Here is a 15,555-nt window from a genome sequence, read left to right as displayed (position 1 = left end):
ATTTCGTTATTGGCCAGGCCAGGCGTAAAGCTTTATGTTGTGCAGTCATCGAGGGTACACAAGTGGGCCTTCGGCTCCAAAAGCCCATACTGATAATGTTTCGTTGAATGGTTCGCATGCAGACACTCGTTGATGGCCCAAAATTGAAATCTGCAGCAATTTACAGAAGGGTTGCATTCTGTCATGTTAAATGATTCTCTTCTGTTGTCAGGAAGATTCTCTTCTGTTGTCATTGGTCCTGTTCTTGCAGAATCGTTTTCCATCCACAGTGATGTCAGAGATTTGTCGTTTTACTGAATCCCTGATATTCATGGCACATTCATGAAATGGTCGTATGGGAAAATTCCCACTTGACCCCTACCTCGGAGATGCTGTTTCCAATCGCTTGTGCGTCAGCTATACCACCACGTTCAAACTCTCTTAAATCTTGATAACCTGCCATTGTAGCAGCAGTAACCGATCTGACATGTGCCAGACACTTGTCATCTTGTATAGGCGTACTGACCACAGTGCCGTATTCTGCCTGTTTGCATATCTCTATATTTGAATATGCATGCCTATATCAGGTTCTTTGGCACTTCAGTGTAGGTTCATCAGTAGGAACATTTGGAAATAAACTAGAGACATCAAGCAGTAGTCCGATTTGCATTCATATTAAAATATGAAAAAAAAATTGGAAACAGAAAGATGCGAACAAAGAAACCTTGTTATAGTCAGTCAGTGATTTATCAACTATACTGCAGTAAACTTCCATACGTACGTTTCTGTATCTTGTGGTTCACCTGAAGGCATGAATTGCCAGTTCATCGTTAATTGATATTTTATCACAAATTATACCAAGAACAACCATATTTTGTGGACTTTTAAGATGTACTTTTTTCTACAAAAAATTGCGTCCAAAAGTCTTATACTCAAAATTAATAGAAACATTTCCAGTATTTGGTTTAAAATTCCCGCTAGTCTTAAAAATGGCCATATATTTGATGCCGCTGGAAACTTGTATCTGCCTGGCAACATTGGATTCGACTGGCAGCAGCAGTGCACCGATGCGATGAACATGAGCTAAGTTGCGGGGATTCACAAGCTTGCTAACATTGTCTCCCTCCTGTATTGCCATGACATACCCAGAACACAGTCTAGCCTACCATGTATGATTGCAGTCTATGGTGTCATTGAACTTGAACTGAAAGTGATTTATATTATCTGTAACAGTGCAGTATTTTTATTTGTAGCTAGTTTCCTAATGGAAAAACATGAAAGGTATTCATATCTCGCAGGCTATAAATTGAAAGTAATAACATATGCTGAACAACATGAAAACAGAGCAGCTGTGAATGGCATTTTGGCTCTCCACCAACAGAGAAAAGCACTCAACATTGGTGAGCTAGAAAACAACAACTGAAAAAAAATTAAGAATAATAAATGTGCAAATAGAGTACTAAATACAAAATGGCCAAAACTAGATTGTGACAAATTGAAATGGATTAAAGGACACTGACCAAATGTCATTGGAACTAATACAAAAAATGATCAAATACCCACCCATGAGCTAGTGCTACAAAGGAACTTAGCAGGCTTTAAGGGTGGAGTTTGTTGGTGCTACAGGTTTGTGAAGTGTCATGGTCTTAGCCTGCGAACCAAAACCAAAATATCTCATAAAATGCCACAAGAGTGTGAAGAGAGAATATTATCTTTACATCACTATTATTCAACATCTAAAGAAAACCAGTATGGAACTAAGCCAAATGGCAAATATGGACGAAACTCCTCCGACATTTGATCTACTGAGTAACAGAACTATTGCCATGAAAGGTGCTAAAACTGTAATTGTAAAAACAATTGAACATTAAAAAATGCATTAGACTGTTGTCCTTTCATGTAGTTCTGACTGTACTAAACTTAATACATTAATCATTTTAAAGTGAAAAATCTTCTGAAATACCACCAGGTGTTATTGTTCACACCTGTATTTGACAAGGGTTGGATGGACAAGACTGGTATGAAATTATTGGTTAACTGAGTATGGGAGAGAAGAAAGGTGAGTCACTGAAGAAGAGTTCTCTTTTTATGCTAGACCAGTTTGGTAGTCATCTGAAAAATTCCTGGAAAGAAATTTAGACAAGGAAATAGAGAACTTGCTTTTATTCAGAGAGGACTTACCTCACAATTGCAGCCTCTCGATAAGTAAACCATTTCTATGTCTACATCTACGTAGATACTCCTCAAGGCAGCGTATGGTGCATGGCAGAGGGTACCTTGTTGCTTCCTGTCCTGTTCCACTCTCAAATACAGCAAAGAGAAAAAAACTGTCTGTATGCCTCCATATGAGCCCTGATTTCTCCTAGTTTATCTTCATGGTCCTTACACACTATATACGTTTGCAGCAGTAGAATCTTTCAGCAGTTGGCTTCAAATGCTGGTTCTCTATATTTTTCCAATAAGGTATCATAGCCTTCCCTCCATTTGAGTTCCCAAAAGATCTCCATAACGCTTAAGTGTTGTTTGAACCTATTGGTAACAAATCTAGCAGCATGCCTGTGAATTGCTTCAATGTCTTTCTTCAGTCCAACCTGATATGGATCCCAAACACTCAAGCAGTATTCAAGAATAGGTTGCACCTGCATTCTACATGCATTCTCCTTCATAGGTGAACCACTTTCCTAAAATTCTCCCAGTAAAGCAAAGTCGACCATTTGCCTTCCCTACCACAGTTCTCAAAAAAGTAGAAGAAGAAAACAACAAATTGTACCAGTAATTTCACTTTTTTGAGAGATCTTCAATATGTTGATGCTTTAAAAAGCATGTATTCATAGGACATAGTTATAATATAAAACCCACCAATTATGGACTTAGAGTGATTAGGACGAAATCTAATATGGCGTCTTCAAAGTTCTGCTTGTGACATAAACATGACATGGGATGGGTAGGCTGGAGGGACTGGACTGAGCCTTCAGGAGACCCAAAACAGCTGCACTCTATAGCAGCCACACTTCCAAATATCTGTTACAAAGAACTGACTGATATTCATGGTGCAACATCAAGACAACTCCTATCCATTTGATAAATGTCATTCCAAAAATGTTAAATATCATGTAAATTCATGTGAGAAATATTCAAAATACTGATAAATTAAATTCTGCAGTTCATTATAGAGATATGTATTTTAATATACATGTTGGCACAGTTGTGCTTCAAAGCCTTCAATTATGAACTACACATGCTTCACATTATTAATGTTTGTTGTCCTGTGGTAGTTTACTTTGCAGTTAACTAAAAACTTACTTTTATTAGAGCCAGAAAAAGATCATTAAGAAGGAACTGTACAGTTATGTGAACACAAGAATACCAAGTTTCTTGATGAGACCCCCCTGCATCGTTGGTTTAAAACATTTCTTAAATGACAAAGAACTGTTGATATCTATGTGCTGGCATCAATTTACTTTCAGGACGTACTACAGATATACACAAAAATAAATAACAACTCTCATAGCTTTTGAAACCATACGTTACACCATCAAAGGAGGAAAAGGAAAATAATTGGGAGGTGGGGGGGGGGGGGAGGTATTTAGAATCTCGGCTAAGAAGGGACTCACCTAGTGTCACAAAGGAGCAAGGTAAAGATAAAAGGAAATGTGTGCAAAAATAAGAAGTCGGAGATATTACATGATACAGAAGATGTGAGTGCCTTTTTTTACCATATAGCTGTTCAGGTGCCCCCACAAAGCACTAGTTTCCCTGAACTCCAGAGATTGAAAATTATTCTCCAGCATGTCCCCCCCATTCTGCCATCATTCTGGACTCAACCTATGCTAGTGTAACCAGCCCACTTCCTGGTAAAATAATGCTTCTCTCTCTCCATTTTCAGAAAATTTGCTGACATAGGTCACATAAGTACCTTGCAGTATTCCACTGGAACTCATCACATAGTATCATGGGCTGATGCAGTGACAGCCCATGTACTACCGGGTGATGGAATACTAAATGGTCTCAAATCTCAGATTGGTGGACGCAAAAGGGGATGTTTTGTAGTTGTGGAAATGAGTTCTGAAGGAAATCTAGCTTCCCAGCAGTATATATCTGGTAAGTTTGAGACACAGTTCATCTTAGTATCCCTATTCTTACCCTTATCATCCATATGCTGCTTGTGTAGCCTTCATTTAGAAAGGCAAAACTGATTACAGCAAATACAGAAGTGATTATTACATATTTCAAACACACAGTTAAAGCAGGAACCAAACAGTGAAATTATTTTTATTTGCTTTAGTCTACAGTCATACTTTCATTTTGTCAGATGATTACAAATTTTGTTACCAGGTACCATCATCATGCTATCCTATAATCAAAAACCTCACAGTTCACTGTTAAAATACTTGTTAGGAAACATTTCTAAAATAATTTCCATATATAGCTAAGATATAGTACCAAGGTGGCAATTCGTCGTCCATCGTAATCATCGTCCATCGTAATCATCGTCCATCGTAATCATCGTCCATCGTAATCATCGTCCAGATCATTATTTAACAATTTCAGTTTCCTGGGTACTGGTAATGAGACTCTTCCACTTTGTCCTGTCCAAATACACCTGTTCATGGGGAACATCATCCACTGTCCATACTCTGGTCACTAGATCAGTCTTTATAAAGTCCATCCATCAGGTGAGTGCTCTGCACAACACTCAGCAAAAGTGCAAATAGTTAAATCAGTGTAAATGCTACCACATTCACAGCAGACACCATATACGCCAGGAGCTCAAAGACCTCTATAAACATGGAGTAACATCTCTCTTATCTTGGAGGCAGGCCAGGACACAGTCTCAGTACATGTCGATTCAGCATGCATCTTATCTTGCTAGTAACTGCTGCACAGTATGAATGCAATGTATCTGGATTTGCCCCCTCCACCTGTTTGAGTTTCTTTCATTGGTGACACCCGAAAGCTTCTGCAGTTGCTGTAGCCATTTTCTCTGAATATGCACTTCAGATGCTGAAATGCAGACTTGAGATGGTCATTGTCAGAAATAATATTTGCCCTGTGTACTAACTTGTTTAAGACCGCTTTCTTATGTACAGGGTGGTGAAAACTGTTGTTTAGGTACCGGTCAATGTGCATAGTCTTCCTGTATAATGAATGACTAAGCTAGCATCCTCCCTACTGTTCAGCTAAAACGTCAAAGAATGGAAGCACCACATCCCTCGTCAACTTGACCACAATTACAGTGTCCATCCAAATATGTAATTTACTGTGAATTTCAGCATTTGAAGCTCATATTTGGAGAAACCAGTTACAGCAAGGGAGAAATTGCAAGAGACCCTCATGAACTGGTGGAAGAGGCCAAGTTGGCTGCATTCTGTCCGTACTTGCAGGTACTAGCAAGATAGACTCCATGATGAACAGATATAGACAGAGAGTGGTGTTTTGGCCTGCTTCCAAGATATGTTATACCTCATTAAAGACAACTTAGGTGTTCAGTTCCTGGCATGTATGGTGTCCTTTGTGAATGTGGTTGCATGTGCATAGAACAAACTATTGGTACTGATGTTGAGCATTGTGCAGAGCACTCATGACATATTAAACATCGGGAACTGGAGACGTCAGTCTTGGCCAAAAATCAACCAGAAAAAGAGTATAAAATACAGTTTGAAAAGGCAAACATCATTATATCAGCATTGTGTTATAAAAGAAAAGGACAGCATTTAAAAAAATAAAAATAAAAAAGCAATAATTTTAACAGATACTGGCCTTTGGACATTGAGTGAAAGCGGAGATGGAGCCTTGATGCTTGTAGGGATGCAGGATGGACAGTTTCAAACGTGGTGCTGACCTCTCACGTCATCTGGCATTATTGGTCCCATGGTGGGATGGAGCTGCTAGTTGCTTGTTCACTGCAAAAATTAACACAAAATGTGGGGTTTATAAGATTACATGCAAGGAGTGTCAATCTTGCTACACTGGACAGATGTGGAGGTCAATCTGCACCACGTTTAAAGAACATCATACAAGCTGGAGATTGAAGAAGCTTGATTTCAACCTTTGTGGAACATTGCTTTAACAAAAACCACAAATCATAATAGAAGTAGAATTACATACTGAGAAGAAGGGGTTAAACTAAGCCAGTTAGAGATTCTAGAAATTAAAAACAGGTGTGTATATCCCCACAATTCTTATTAAATGAGCAAACCCTTTCAGTTATTTGCCTCTTTTAGGTAATTTCACATGATAGAAGTAAAACTGTGGACTTCGGTCAATCAGTAGATAAAAAGTTCTCATCTGATGCATAACTTTATTCATAAGTATGTTTAGTCATGTTAGTGTAATTGCTGAATTGTGTAATTCCATGTGTAATTTGTCAAAAATAGTCATTGAAGTATTTTTACATTAAGTTGAGGATTGATGCATTAAGAAGTTGTGATGTCTTTCCTTGCCTTATCATGTTTATCTCTGTGTTATGAGCTTTGAAATCAGTAAAGTATTTGAAAATGGGCTTAAAACTCAATCTAGGTCATGCAGTAAACATAATAAAATCTGTGAAACAAGACAAGTTAATTTACAATGATTCACCAACCATCCCCAGTTGTTTCAATTAAAATGATATTGTCATACTTATTGCTCAAAGAAAACACTGAAGAAGGCGTTCTACACCAACAGTTACATAATGGAAAAGCTGAACACATCTCATATTTTGGACAAAGCTGGGCAGAAGATACTTTATGACGTGTATCAATCATCACTTATTACATGAATATGATTCATACTCCATAATATGTTGGAGTGAAATTATAGGTCTGGGCCTAATCCAAAACATCAGTCGGCCTGCAGGCTTCATTTAAAGCAATGCTGTGTGTTACTTTCCAGTTGAAAACATGAATGAAACTTCCTTCAGTCATGCATGCATTGAAACTCCTGCAGTGTGTTAAATAACAGCTGCTTCTGTTGACAGGGTTCACTTGTGAACAGTAAATTAATTTAAAAGCTCATGTGATAAGGTTTTAACTAAAGATTAATCAACCAGTGTTCCACTGAGTGATTGAATATTTGATTATTTTATTGCTATGTTTCATCATCTTTGTAATAGTTACAAACTGATATTGGACAAATCAATTTTTGTGAGATGATGATGTGAAGAATTTGTGGCACATCTTGACTAGGAGAAGGGATCGGGTGGTAGGACACGTTCTGAGGCATCAAAGGATCACCAATTTAGTATTGGAGGAAAGTGTGGAAGGTAAAAATCATAGAGGGAGGCCAAGAGATGAATATTGTAAGCAGATTCAGTAGGATGTAGGTTGCAGTAGTTATTTAGAGATGAAGAGGCTTGCACAGGATAGAGTAGCATGGAGAGCTGCATCAAATCAGTCTCTGGACTGAAGACAACAACAACAACAATGTTGTGGTGAGACAACATGAATTAATGTGATGATTATGAATTCTATACCTGCTATAATAGAAGTAAGTTTATATACATAAAACTGTGAGCAAATGTATACATATACACATGCTCTTCTGAAGGACTGGACAGTTTTCTAGTTTAAAAAGCAACAGGATTTTTACTACAACACTTAATCTTATTAATTAAAAATGTAGAGTAATGTTTACAGTTTTTGTGGCATCTTCATGAGTGTAGTTTATATGGCTTTTGCATTTGGCCAAAAGACACAAATTTAAAGATTAGAAAATATTTACAATTTATATGACATACACCTACACTGATTATGTTAATGACTAAAGTATTCTTAAGTAGCTCGTCCAGATTTCAGAAGCAGCTAGCTTCACTAGCTTCTATACAGTTTGATTGTATATATTAATTGACACTATAACACAATTTAATTAAAAGATACATTTTTAGAGCCATTTTAAAATTCCTTAAGTTTTTTGTCTTAATATGTTGTGATAACCAGTTGTAAAGTTTTTTTTTCTGCTAGTTGAGACCTGTCTTGTCTTAAGTTTTGTTTTTGCATATTCAGTATGCAGTTCCATTTTCTGTCAAGTGTCATAGTTTAAAGTGATAGCAGAAGATGGTACTGAAAGCAAGAAACTTTTCATTTGTGTCTGCAGTGTTGTAAACTTCTTCCCACTTTTCCCTAGTTAGGAAATGGAATGGAAATAAAGTCCCATGCTTCTTGACAGAGAGTAAGAGAACGATGCGGGAGATCCGAGACCCCGTACGAGGCAAGGTCTTAATGGAGGTGGTTTGCCGTTGTCTTCCTCCAACTGTAATGGGATGAATAATCATTATGAAGATGACACAACACTGTCATCTTGGGGCAGGTGAAGATCCGTGACTCCGCTAGGAATTGAACCCGGGACCCCGTGCTCGAGAAGCAAGAATGCTACCACAAGACCATGAGTGGTGGACAGTTAGTAAATACAGAAAGGAATTTATATTTTGTTTATTGTAGCTTTCATAAAAGTTTTTATTTAATTGGTTAGATTAGTTCTGTTTCATAAGAATGTCCATTTCGAGCCATAGTAGTAAGCAGCTATCGTTTCATGTTCATCCATTTTTGGTATGGTTTCAAGCACAATGCTTGGCTTCATACAAATCAAAGGAGCCGTCCTCAACTTTCACTGCTGTATAGTCTCTATTCTCCAGTTTTGTAGTATTTGTATTCTCATAATACAAAAAAATGTTGTGCACATGTTACTGCCCATCACTGAGCTTTCCAAGAAGCGATCCCCCACTGCCCCCTCCCCCGAGATTTCATTTCCTAAAGTGCTGGGAAGTTCTGTGCCAGTGGGGGGAGGAAAAAAAAAACCTTATAATTCCAAGGAGTGATAAATTTTACATTGTAACTGTCACATAGCATGAACAAGTGTATTTATAACCACGAAATCCAGGATTTTTCCACCCTTTGTCCGTGTATACACCCTGTATAAGCAGAACACCATGCCAGCCCAGATAGTCAGTAATTTTTAACTCTTGATGATGATGGAGAGACAGTTATTGAGGAATCAAGTATTTTATTCAACATGTAGACAGAGAAGATTTTATTGAACTTTGTATCATACTTTAATTATGACTGCCATACAGAAAAACTATAAATGTTTCCAAATATTTTAGTGCCTTTGATTATGAAGTACCCTGATGCCACCATATACTGAAACCCATTAGGCATTGCACAAAATGAAACTAAAACTGTAGACTGAACAAACAATTTTTTTCTGAGAAGTGACAATGCAGCGGCTCTCTCTTTCTTCATTTTAGGCCACAAATAGGGCAAGAACACCTCATAAAGCTAGGATATTGACCAGTTCCCCTTCTCCATTTTAAATAATGTAAATGTTGTGAGACTGGGGCCTCCCGTTGGGTAGACCATTCGCTAGGTGCAAGTCTTTCGATTTGATGCCACTTTGGCGACTTGCACGTTAACTTTTCCATTGTATGGAGCATAATCTATTGAGCTTATTGTAGATTCTTTCTCATACTGCTCTCTTTTCCCTCCCCGTCTTCCACGGAGGAGGCGGCTAGCCATTTATAACCTACACAGTTCTGAGCTACTGTTATTGAGAAAAAGATTAATTTGATGTGATCTGTGAAACAGCTACTTAAATGGGTTTGTTGAGCAGAAAACTCTGCAGCTAATTTGTTATTTTTTACCCTTGACTTTTCTTTTGTTGTGAACAACTGCTACATTTTTGTACAACATATCATTCTTTAGTGACTTTAGTCAACTCTGAGCGACACATTATTTCACCTTTGTTTAGGTTGTAAATCATTTCAGTGACTACTCACTGACTAGTAAACATTCAGGTTCTGTGGAAAGGTCTTGTACAAAAATTGGTTGTGGGGGAGAGGGGGGGGGGAAGGGGGTATGACTTGCAGGGCAGAGTTGGCAACAGGTTTTGTAGAAGAATAAATGAGTATATTACACTAAGGAGCTAGTAGCGTATTGTCTGACATGGCAAGATGTACCTAATGCAACTATGGTGGCATTTTAAAATTAAAGTTGATGTACAGCCATTACAATCAGTTATTGTGAATAAATGAACGTTTAGTGATACCAGTTGGTAAAGGTGTAAACCAGTGAGAATGAATCTGTTCATTTTAATGTTACTATGTACATATATTTATTATTTTTGTCAACTGATTATTGATAAATGATATTAAATAAATGACAAGTAGCTGTTGGAGGTCAAATGCTACGGATGGAAAGATCATGGATTGACAGATATGTACAATGAGAGGTGCATCTCTTGGAATGCAAAAAAAGGCACAACACTGCAGTTGAAATGGATTGTTTCTGTGCTAGTAAATGCTATGCTACGAACTGTAACCTGGAAAAACTAGAAGTCTTGTAAAGGGGAATGTTTCTTGGACACCTATACAAAATGAGTGGAAATAGATTAATCAAACAGGTATTCAACTATTTCCTGTAGGAACTATCAAATGGATAGATGATGTTAGAAGACATTTAGAAAAAACTGAGTGTCGGAATCCCAAATGTTAGAAATAACCGTGATTAAAAGCAAAGTGAGAATATGGAAGGGTTTCAAGCTGAAGGAAAATGAGACGTGGATGAACTTGAATAGAGCAACAAAGGAAGTAAGGCAGCCACTTCAAATGGCCTCACTATAGGAATGTTGTTATGAATCATGGAAATACAGAGTAATAACACCATTAAATAATATGGTTGAGTTTTTCATAATAAATGAAGCATTAAAGTGTATTTTGAAACAAGTAATCATAAAATCATAAACATGTCTTATTTTTTCTCATGTTTGATTTTGTATTTTAGATGCATTGGATATGTGTTTGAAACACGAAGATTTCGTATGTGGAATAGTTTGTCAGAGTCCCCGCCTGTTACAGTCACCGGGCTTAGTTCAGTTGTCACCTGGTGTCAGTCTAAGCCAAAGAAAAACAACAGACGGCCTTGGGCAACAATATACAACACCAGAAGATATTGTATTGGTAAGAGGTGCAGATGTAGTCGTGGCTGGGAGAGCTATATCAGCCAGTGATGACCCAGTGGCCTCTGCAGCTGAAATACGTTCACGCCTGTGGAATGCATATGAACAACGCATAAAAATAAGTGGCCAAACTGAATAAATGACATAATGGAACACTCAGTGTTATCAATCTCCAATTTTTTGTAAAAACCTTAAGTATTAATTGAAGTATATTGTATTCCCACCTCAGAATTAATTATATTCTGTTATTTTCAAATAGTTCACCCTCATTGGATTTAAGATTTTGTAATGATTAAAAATTGAACAATTCATCCATTAGATCCATAGTCAATGATTTGAAAAGCAACAGTTGTGCCATGAGATGAACCTTGCTCCTCTTCTTTTTTTAATCAGATATGTTAAGAAAACACCTGTTAGGTCTCAAGTCTGTTTTATAGTTTTGTCTATGTATAAACATAAATACTGTGGTGATAAGAAATGCAAAATTTCTGTATATTAATTTTTTGCTTTGGAAAAAGATTGATGCGTATATATTGCTGTTATTGTAGGTATAGTTAATTGAACAGTTAATAACCACTCTTAATGCTTTCAAATTAGATTTCTTCACCATTACCTTCACTCTTTTTTTAAATAGTCACCATCCTCTCTTCCGTTCCACTCTTCTCCCCTCTTTCATCAAATTCCTGTTAGGTCTATACCCTACAAACAGCTATAGCTAGATTGCTTTGTTCTGGCAGACCGACTTTCAAACATTGTTGGTAACATAGCACAGAATTCCTAACACCAAATTCTGAAAGGTAAGGTTGCTGTCAACTGTTGGTTTGAGCACCATAGTATTTTCTTACTCAAGGTTGAAGTGGTATCTCCATTTCTCTCATGTGTCATATGTGTATGCAGTTTCTTAGTCATGTAAAAACTGAGTACTACTGAATCAAGTTGTTTCGGAAAGAATTGTACCAGGGCCATTCTTTTGGACACAAATTTGTGGGCCCACCATCTCTGTATACTGCAACACTTTTTATTTATATTTTTTCATTGTAAAGTCCACAGTGTCATTTTGTATCTGTACTACACACAAATTCAAGAGTATTTGTATTCTCACCTCAGAATTACTTATAAGCTGTTAATATTCAAATAGCGTATTGTCATTGGGCTGTAGATTTTTAATGATTACCAATTGAATATTTCACCCACTAGAAATATTTGTTATTTTTCACATTCATATGAAGTGATTAACTTATTTTGGCTGGCAATTGTGTAAAGCTAATCTTTTGCCACAAGAATCTCATTATAATCAAATATCTGATCCGAACATGACCATTATATATCCCTGTAGATAAAATATTTATTTTCTCATATGAATGTCATATCTGTGTTACAACAATATTATATGAAAATGATAGTTGCTACTAGACATATAGCGGACATACTGAGTCTCAGATAGGCACAACAAAAATAGTGTCAGAAAGTGAGCTTTCGGCCAACAAGGCCTTCGTCAGAAATAGACAACACAAGCAAATGCACATGGCTCCCTTAAGTGAAGTAAGTAGGTGCAAATTGGAATAGAGAGGAAAAGGAGTGGGGGTGGAGAGGGGTTGGTAGGATGAGATAAAAGTTTATGTGGCACGGGAGGGTAGAGGAAATAACACGCGAGAATGACGCAGGAGCCTGGTCTCAGCAACTCTCTCTCTCTCTCTCTCTCTCTCTCTCTCTCTCTCTCTCTCTCTCTCTCTCTCTCTCTCTCTGTGTGTGTGTGTGTGTGTGTGTGTGTGTGTGTGTGTGTGTGTGTGTGTGAGAGAGAGAGAAGGCCTTGTTGAGACTGAAAGCGCACTTTCTGATGGTCTTTCTGTTGTGCCTATCTGCGACTCAGCTCCACTGTTCTGTGGTAAGTAGCAACTATCCTTTTCATAATATTGTTGCATTCCATCCTGGATTTTTCATTGTTTCATATCTGTATTAGATTTTTGCTCATGTTGTCCTTTTATCATCCATTTCTCACATTGTTTAAATCTGCATTGCATCACAAGTGATTAGTATTTTAAAGTTTTGAGATGGATTTTGATGCTCATTAAGTATAGAAATTTACGAGGTGGTAGCACTTACTTTAATTCTTGTGTAGTCTGCAAGTTAACATTCCACAAAGATTTTTTTTTTCTGTAGTTAGGGCAGCTGTGGTTTATAAGGGAGACCAAAGTAAAGATAACCTCCTCGGTTTTGAAAAGATGTACCAGACAAATAAAAGGAAAAATCTTTTATATGTGTTGTTTAAATAAAAGATTTTTATGTTGTTTAAATGAAAGATTTTTATTGTATTCTTTTATAAATTGTGGCCATTTTCAAACATTCTTATACACTTTCATGTATGAAAAATGAAAACATAGGTTTTATGAATAGTTAAAAAAATTCTATTTTCATAAGCAGTATTTTTATAAACATAATTTGCGTTCAGATACCCATTTTCTGTTGTGTTAGTAGAGTAATGCATGTGGTGGTATGCTGTGGTTGCACACTGTATTTACCTAGAACAAGAAATTCTTTTATTCTTATTCCCTAGTGAGGTTTCCTACTTGGACTAAGTTTACTCTTCAAACAGTTAAAGGGAAACTTCCAGTGAAAACTGAAGGTACATGGATGAAAATCTGAACTCTAGATTGTCCTCATATTGGCAGATAAAAAAACAAAACTGCATTCCCATTGCTGCCAGTGCATGAGGTTGACACAGATTGTCTTAAAAGTGTGTGGCATTTTAATATGCTTAAAAACAAAATATTAAGAACACAAGCATTCCATCAGTGGACTTAATTGTTTTGATGTTGTTAGGGTATTGGTGTATAAGTGGCAAATCTTTCGTTAAGACACTCATCGATATTACTTCATAGGTTGTGGGTATGACGACTTACTGTCAATGGTCCTACTAGCTGCATGTCATTTTGTAATCATATTAAGCTTAGTTTCCACATATCCACTCAGACCAACATCTCAGTTCCACTGTAATGTTAATGGGAGAGCACAAGGGATAAAAGTAACATCACATGTAGGTGCAGCAGTGTTCTCTCATTGTAATCAAATCACATATTGGTTCTCTTCTCGTGCTGTTTTGAAGTTTTTAATTTACAAGTGCATTGAAAAGCGAAATTTTGAGTAGAAATAATTAATTACTTTGAAAATGCACTTTCTGAATGATCGAAACAAATTAAATTATATTTAGTAAAGAGTTTAAATTACCTGTCTTTTTTACCTCGTGACTTTATTGTGCAGATCTATAACATTATGCAGCCAATGAAATTAAATTGTAACTGCATCATAAATTTTAAAATCATTTGTATTTTGAGCGCATAATGTGTATGTATATTCAAATACATTGTGATTAAAGAGCTTATATTAACAGGTGTAATGAAATGACCTAAGAGTATCACTGCCTGTAGTGCTCATACTTTAAGAAAAGTGGAAATGTTGCATTAGTAATGCCTTAGTAACTGTAATGCCTGAAAATAAGCTGTACAATTTCAGAAAAATGTTGCACTTAATGAATAAATGCTCAGGTATTTCTAATAGCGTACAGTTGCTTAAATTTAAGGACAACATAAATTGTTTCATTGTAAGTATATCAGTTGTGTGCTCCTGTATGGAATTGATATTGGGTATTGTTGCAATAATTTCTAACTGTATTTTTTAAGACACCTCTTTGTACTGAAAGACTGTACTATTGTGCCTGAAATTGTAATATTTTGAAATTCCATTTTAATTATGAATAAAAAAATAAAAATACAGTATATTTTTTCCAGTGTTACATAAATTAGTTAGGTAAACCAGTTTCAAAGACCATAAATAGTATTGAGATGAACCTCTAGGACATGAAAATTTCCCTACAATTTGTGAGCACATTCACCACACAGTCAGTTTTAAATCATTTTCATGCACAGGTGTTTACATAGATAGTTTCTGATCACCAGTAAATGTAGAGTGTTAGCATTACCCAGAAGAAAAGTGAATGATTAAGTGGTGGTTGGTTTTCATTCTTGCTTACATGTTTGTATCGAGTATATCACTGTACATGAACAAGAAAATGAAGAGTTTGTGCAGCATTCACATTTGATGTAGATGTAGTGCCAGTCAACAAGTAGGAGAAACTAATTAAATGGGATGAAGATATGTTATGTGCGTGTTGGTAATTCAGCTGACTAACCTGGGAGGAGGAGGAGGAGATTAGTGTTTAACATACCGCCAACAACGAGGTCATTAGAGACGGAGCGCAAGCTCGGGTGAGGGAAGGATGGGGAAGGAAATCGGCCGTGCCCTTTCAAAGAAACCATCCCGGCATTTGCCTAAAGTGATTTAGGGAAATCACGGAAAACCTAAATCAGGATGGCCAGAGACGGGATTGAACCATCGTCCTCCCGAATGCGAGTCCAGTGGACTAACCTTGGCACAAAATGTTGAGAGAAGGGAAGAGTCTTACTGTGTGCTCAGGGAAAATACCCTTGTAGTTGTGACTTTACTGCTAATTAAATTGCTAATAATGTTGTCAGGTTTCTGAATGCATGTTTGCTTTTAAGTTATTTGGCTTTGTTTATTGTCTAGAGCAGTGATTCCTGACCTTTCTTAGACCATTACCTGAGTGCAGACGGACATTATTTCGTACTCTCT

At 36.8% G+C, this 15,555-nt stretch overlaps 1 protein-coding gene across 2 annotated transcripts in view; it reads left to right on the top strand.

The window, feature by feature from the left end:
• The window catches only part of LOC126335060 (uridine 5'-monophosphate synthase), an 89,680-nt gene extending 74,993 nt beyond the window's left edge, over positions 1-14,687 (top strand). For both annotated transcript variants that reach the window (XM_049997944.1, XM_049997943.1), the window contains exons 6-7: positions 3,866-4,080; positions 10,734-14,687. In XM_049997944.1, the coding sequence (XP_049853901.1) occupies positions 3,866-4,080; positions 10,734-11,047 (529 nt within the window). In that variant the 3' untranslated portion in view covers positions 11,048-14,687. The remainder of the gene's footprint in view (positions 1-3,865; positions 4,081-10,733) is intronic.
• The last annotated feature ends 868 nt before the right edge of the window (positions 14,688-15,555 follow it).

The sequence above is a fragment of the Schistocerca gregaria genome, chromosome 2 (genome assembly GCF_023897955.1).
Source record: "Schistocerca gregaria isolate iqSchGreg1 chromosome 2, iqSchGreg1.2, whole genome shotgun sequence".
Taxonomy (NCBI): Eukaryota; Metazoa; Arthropoda; class Insecta; order Orthoptera; family Acrididae; genus Schistocerca; species Schistocerca gregaria.
This window is presented reverse-complemented; position numbering and strand designations above follow the sequence as displayed.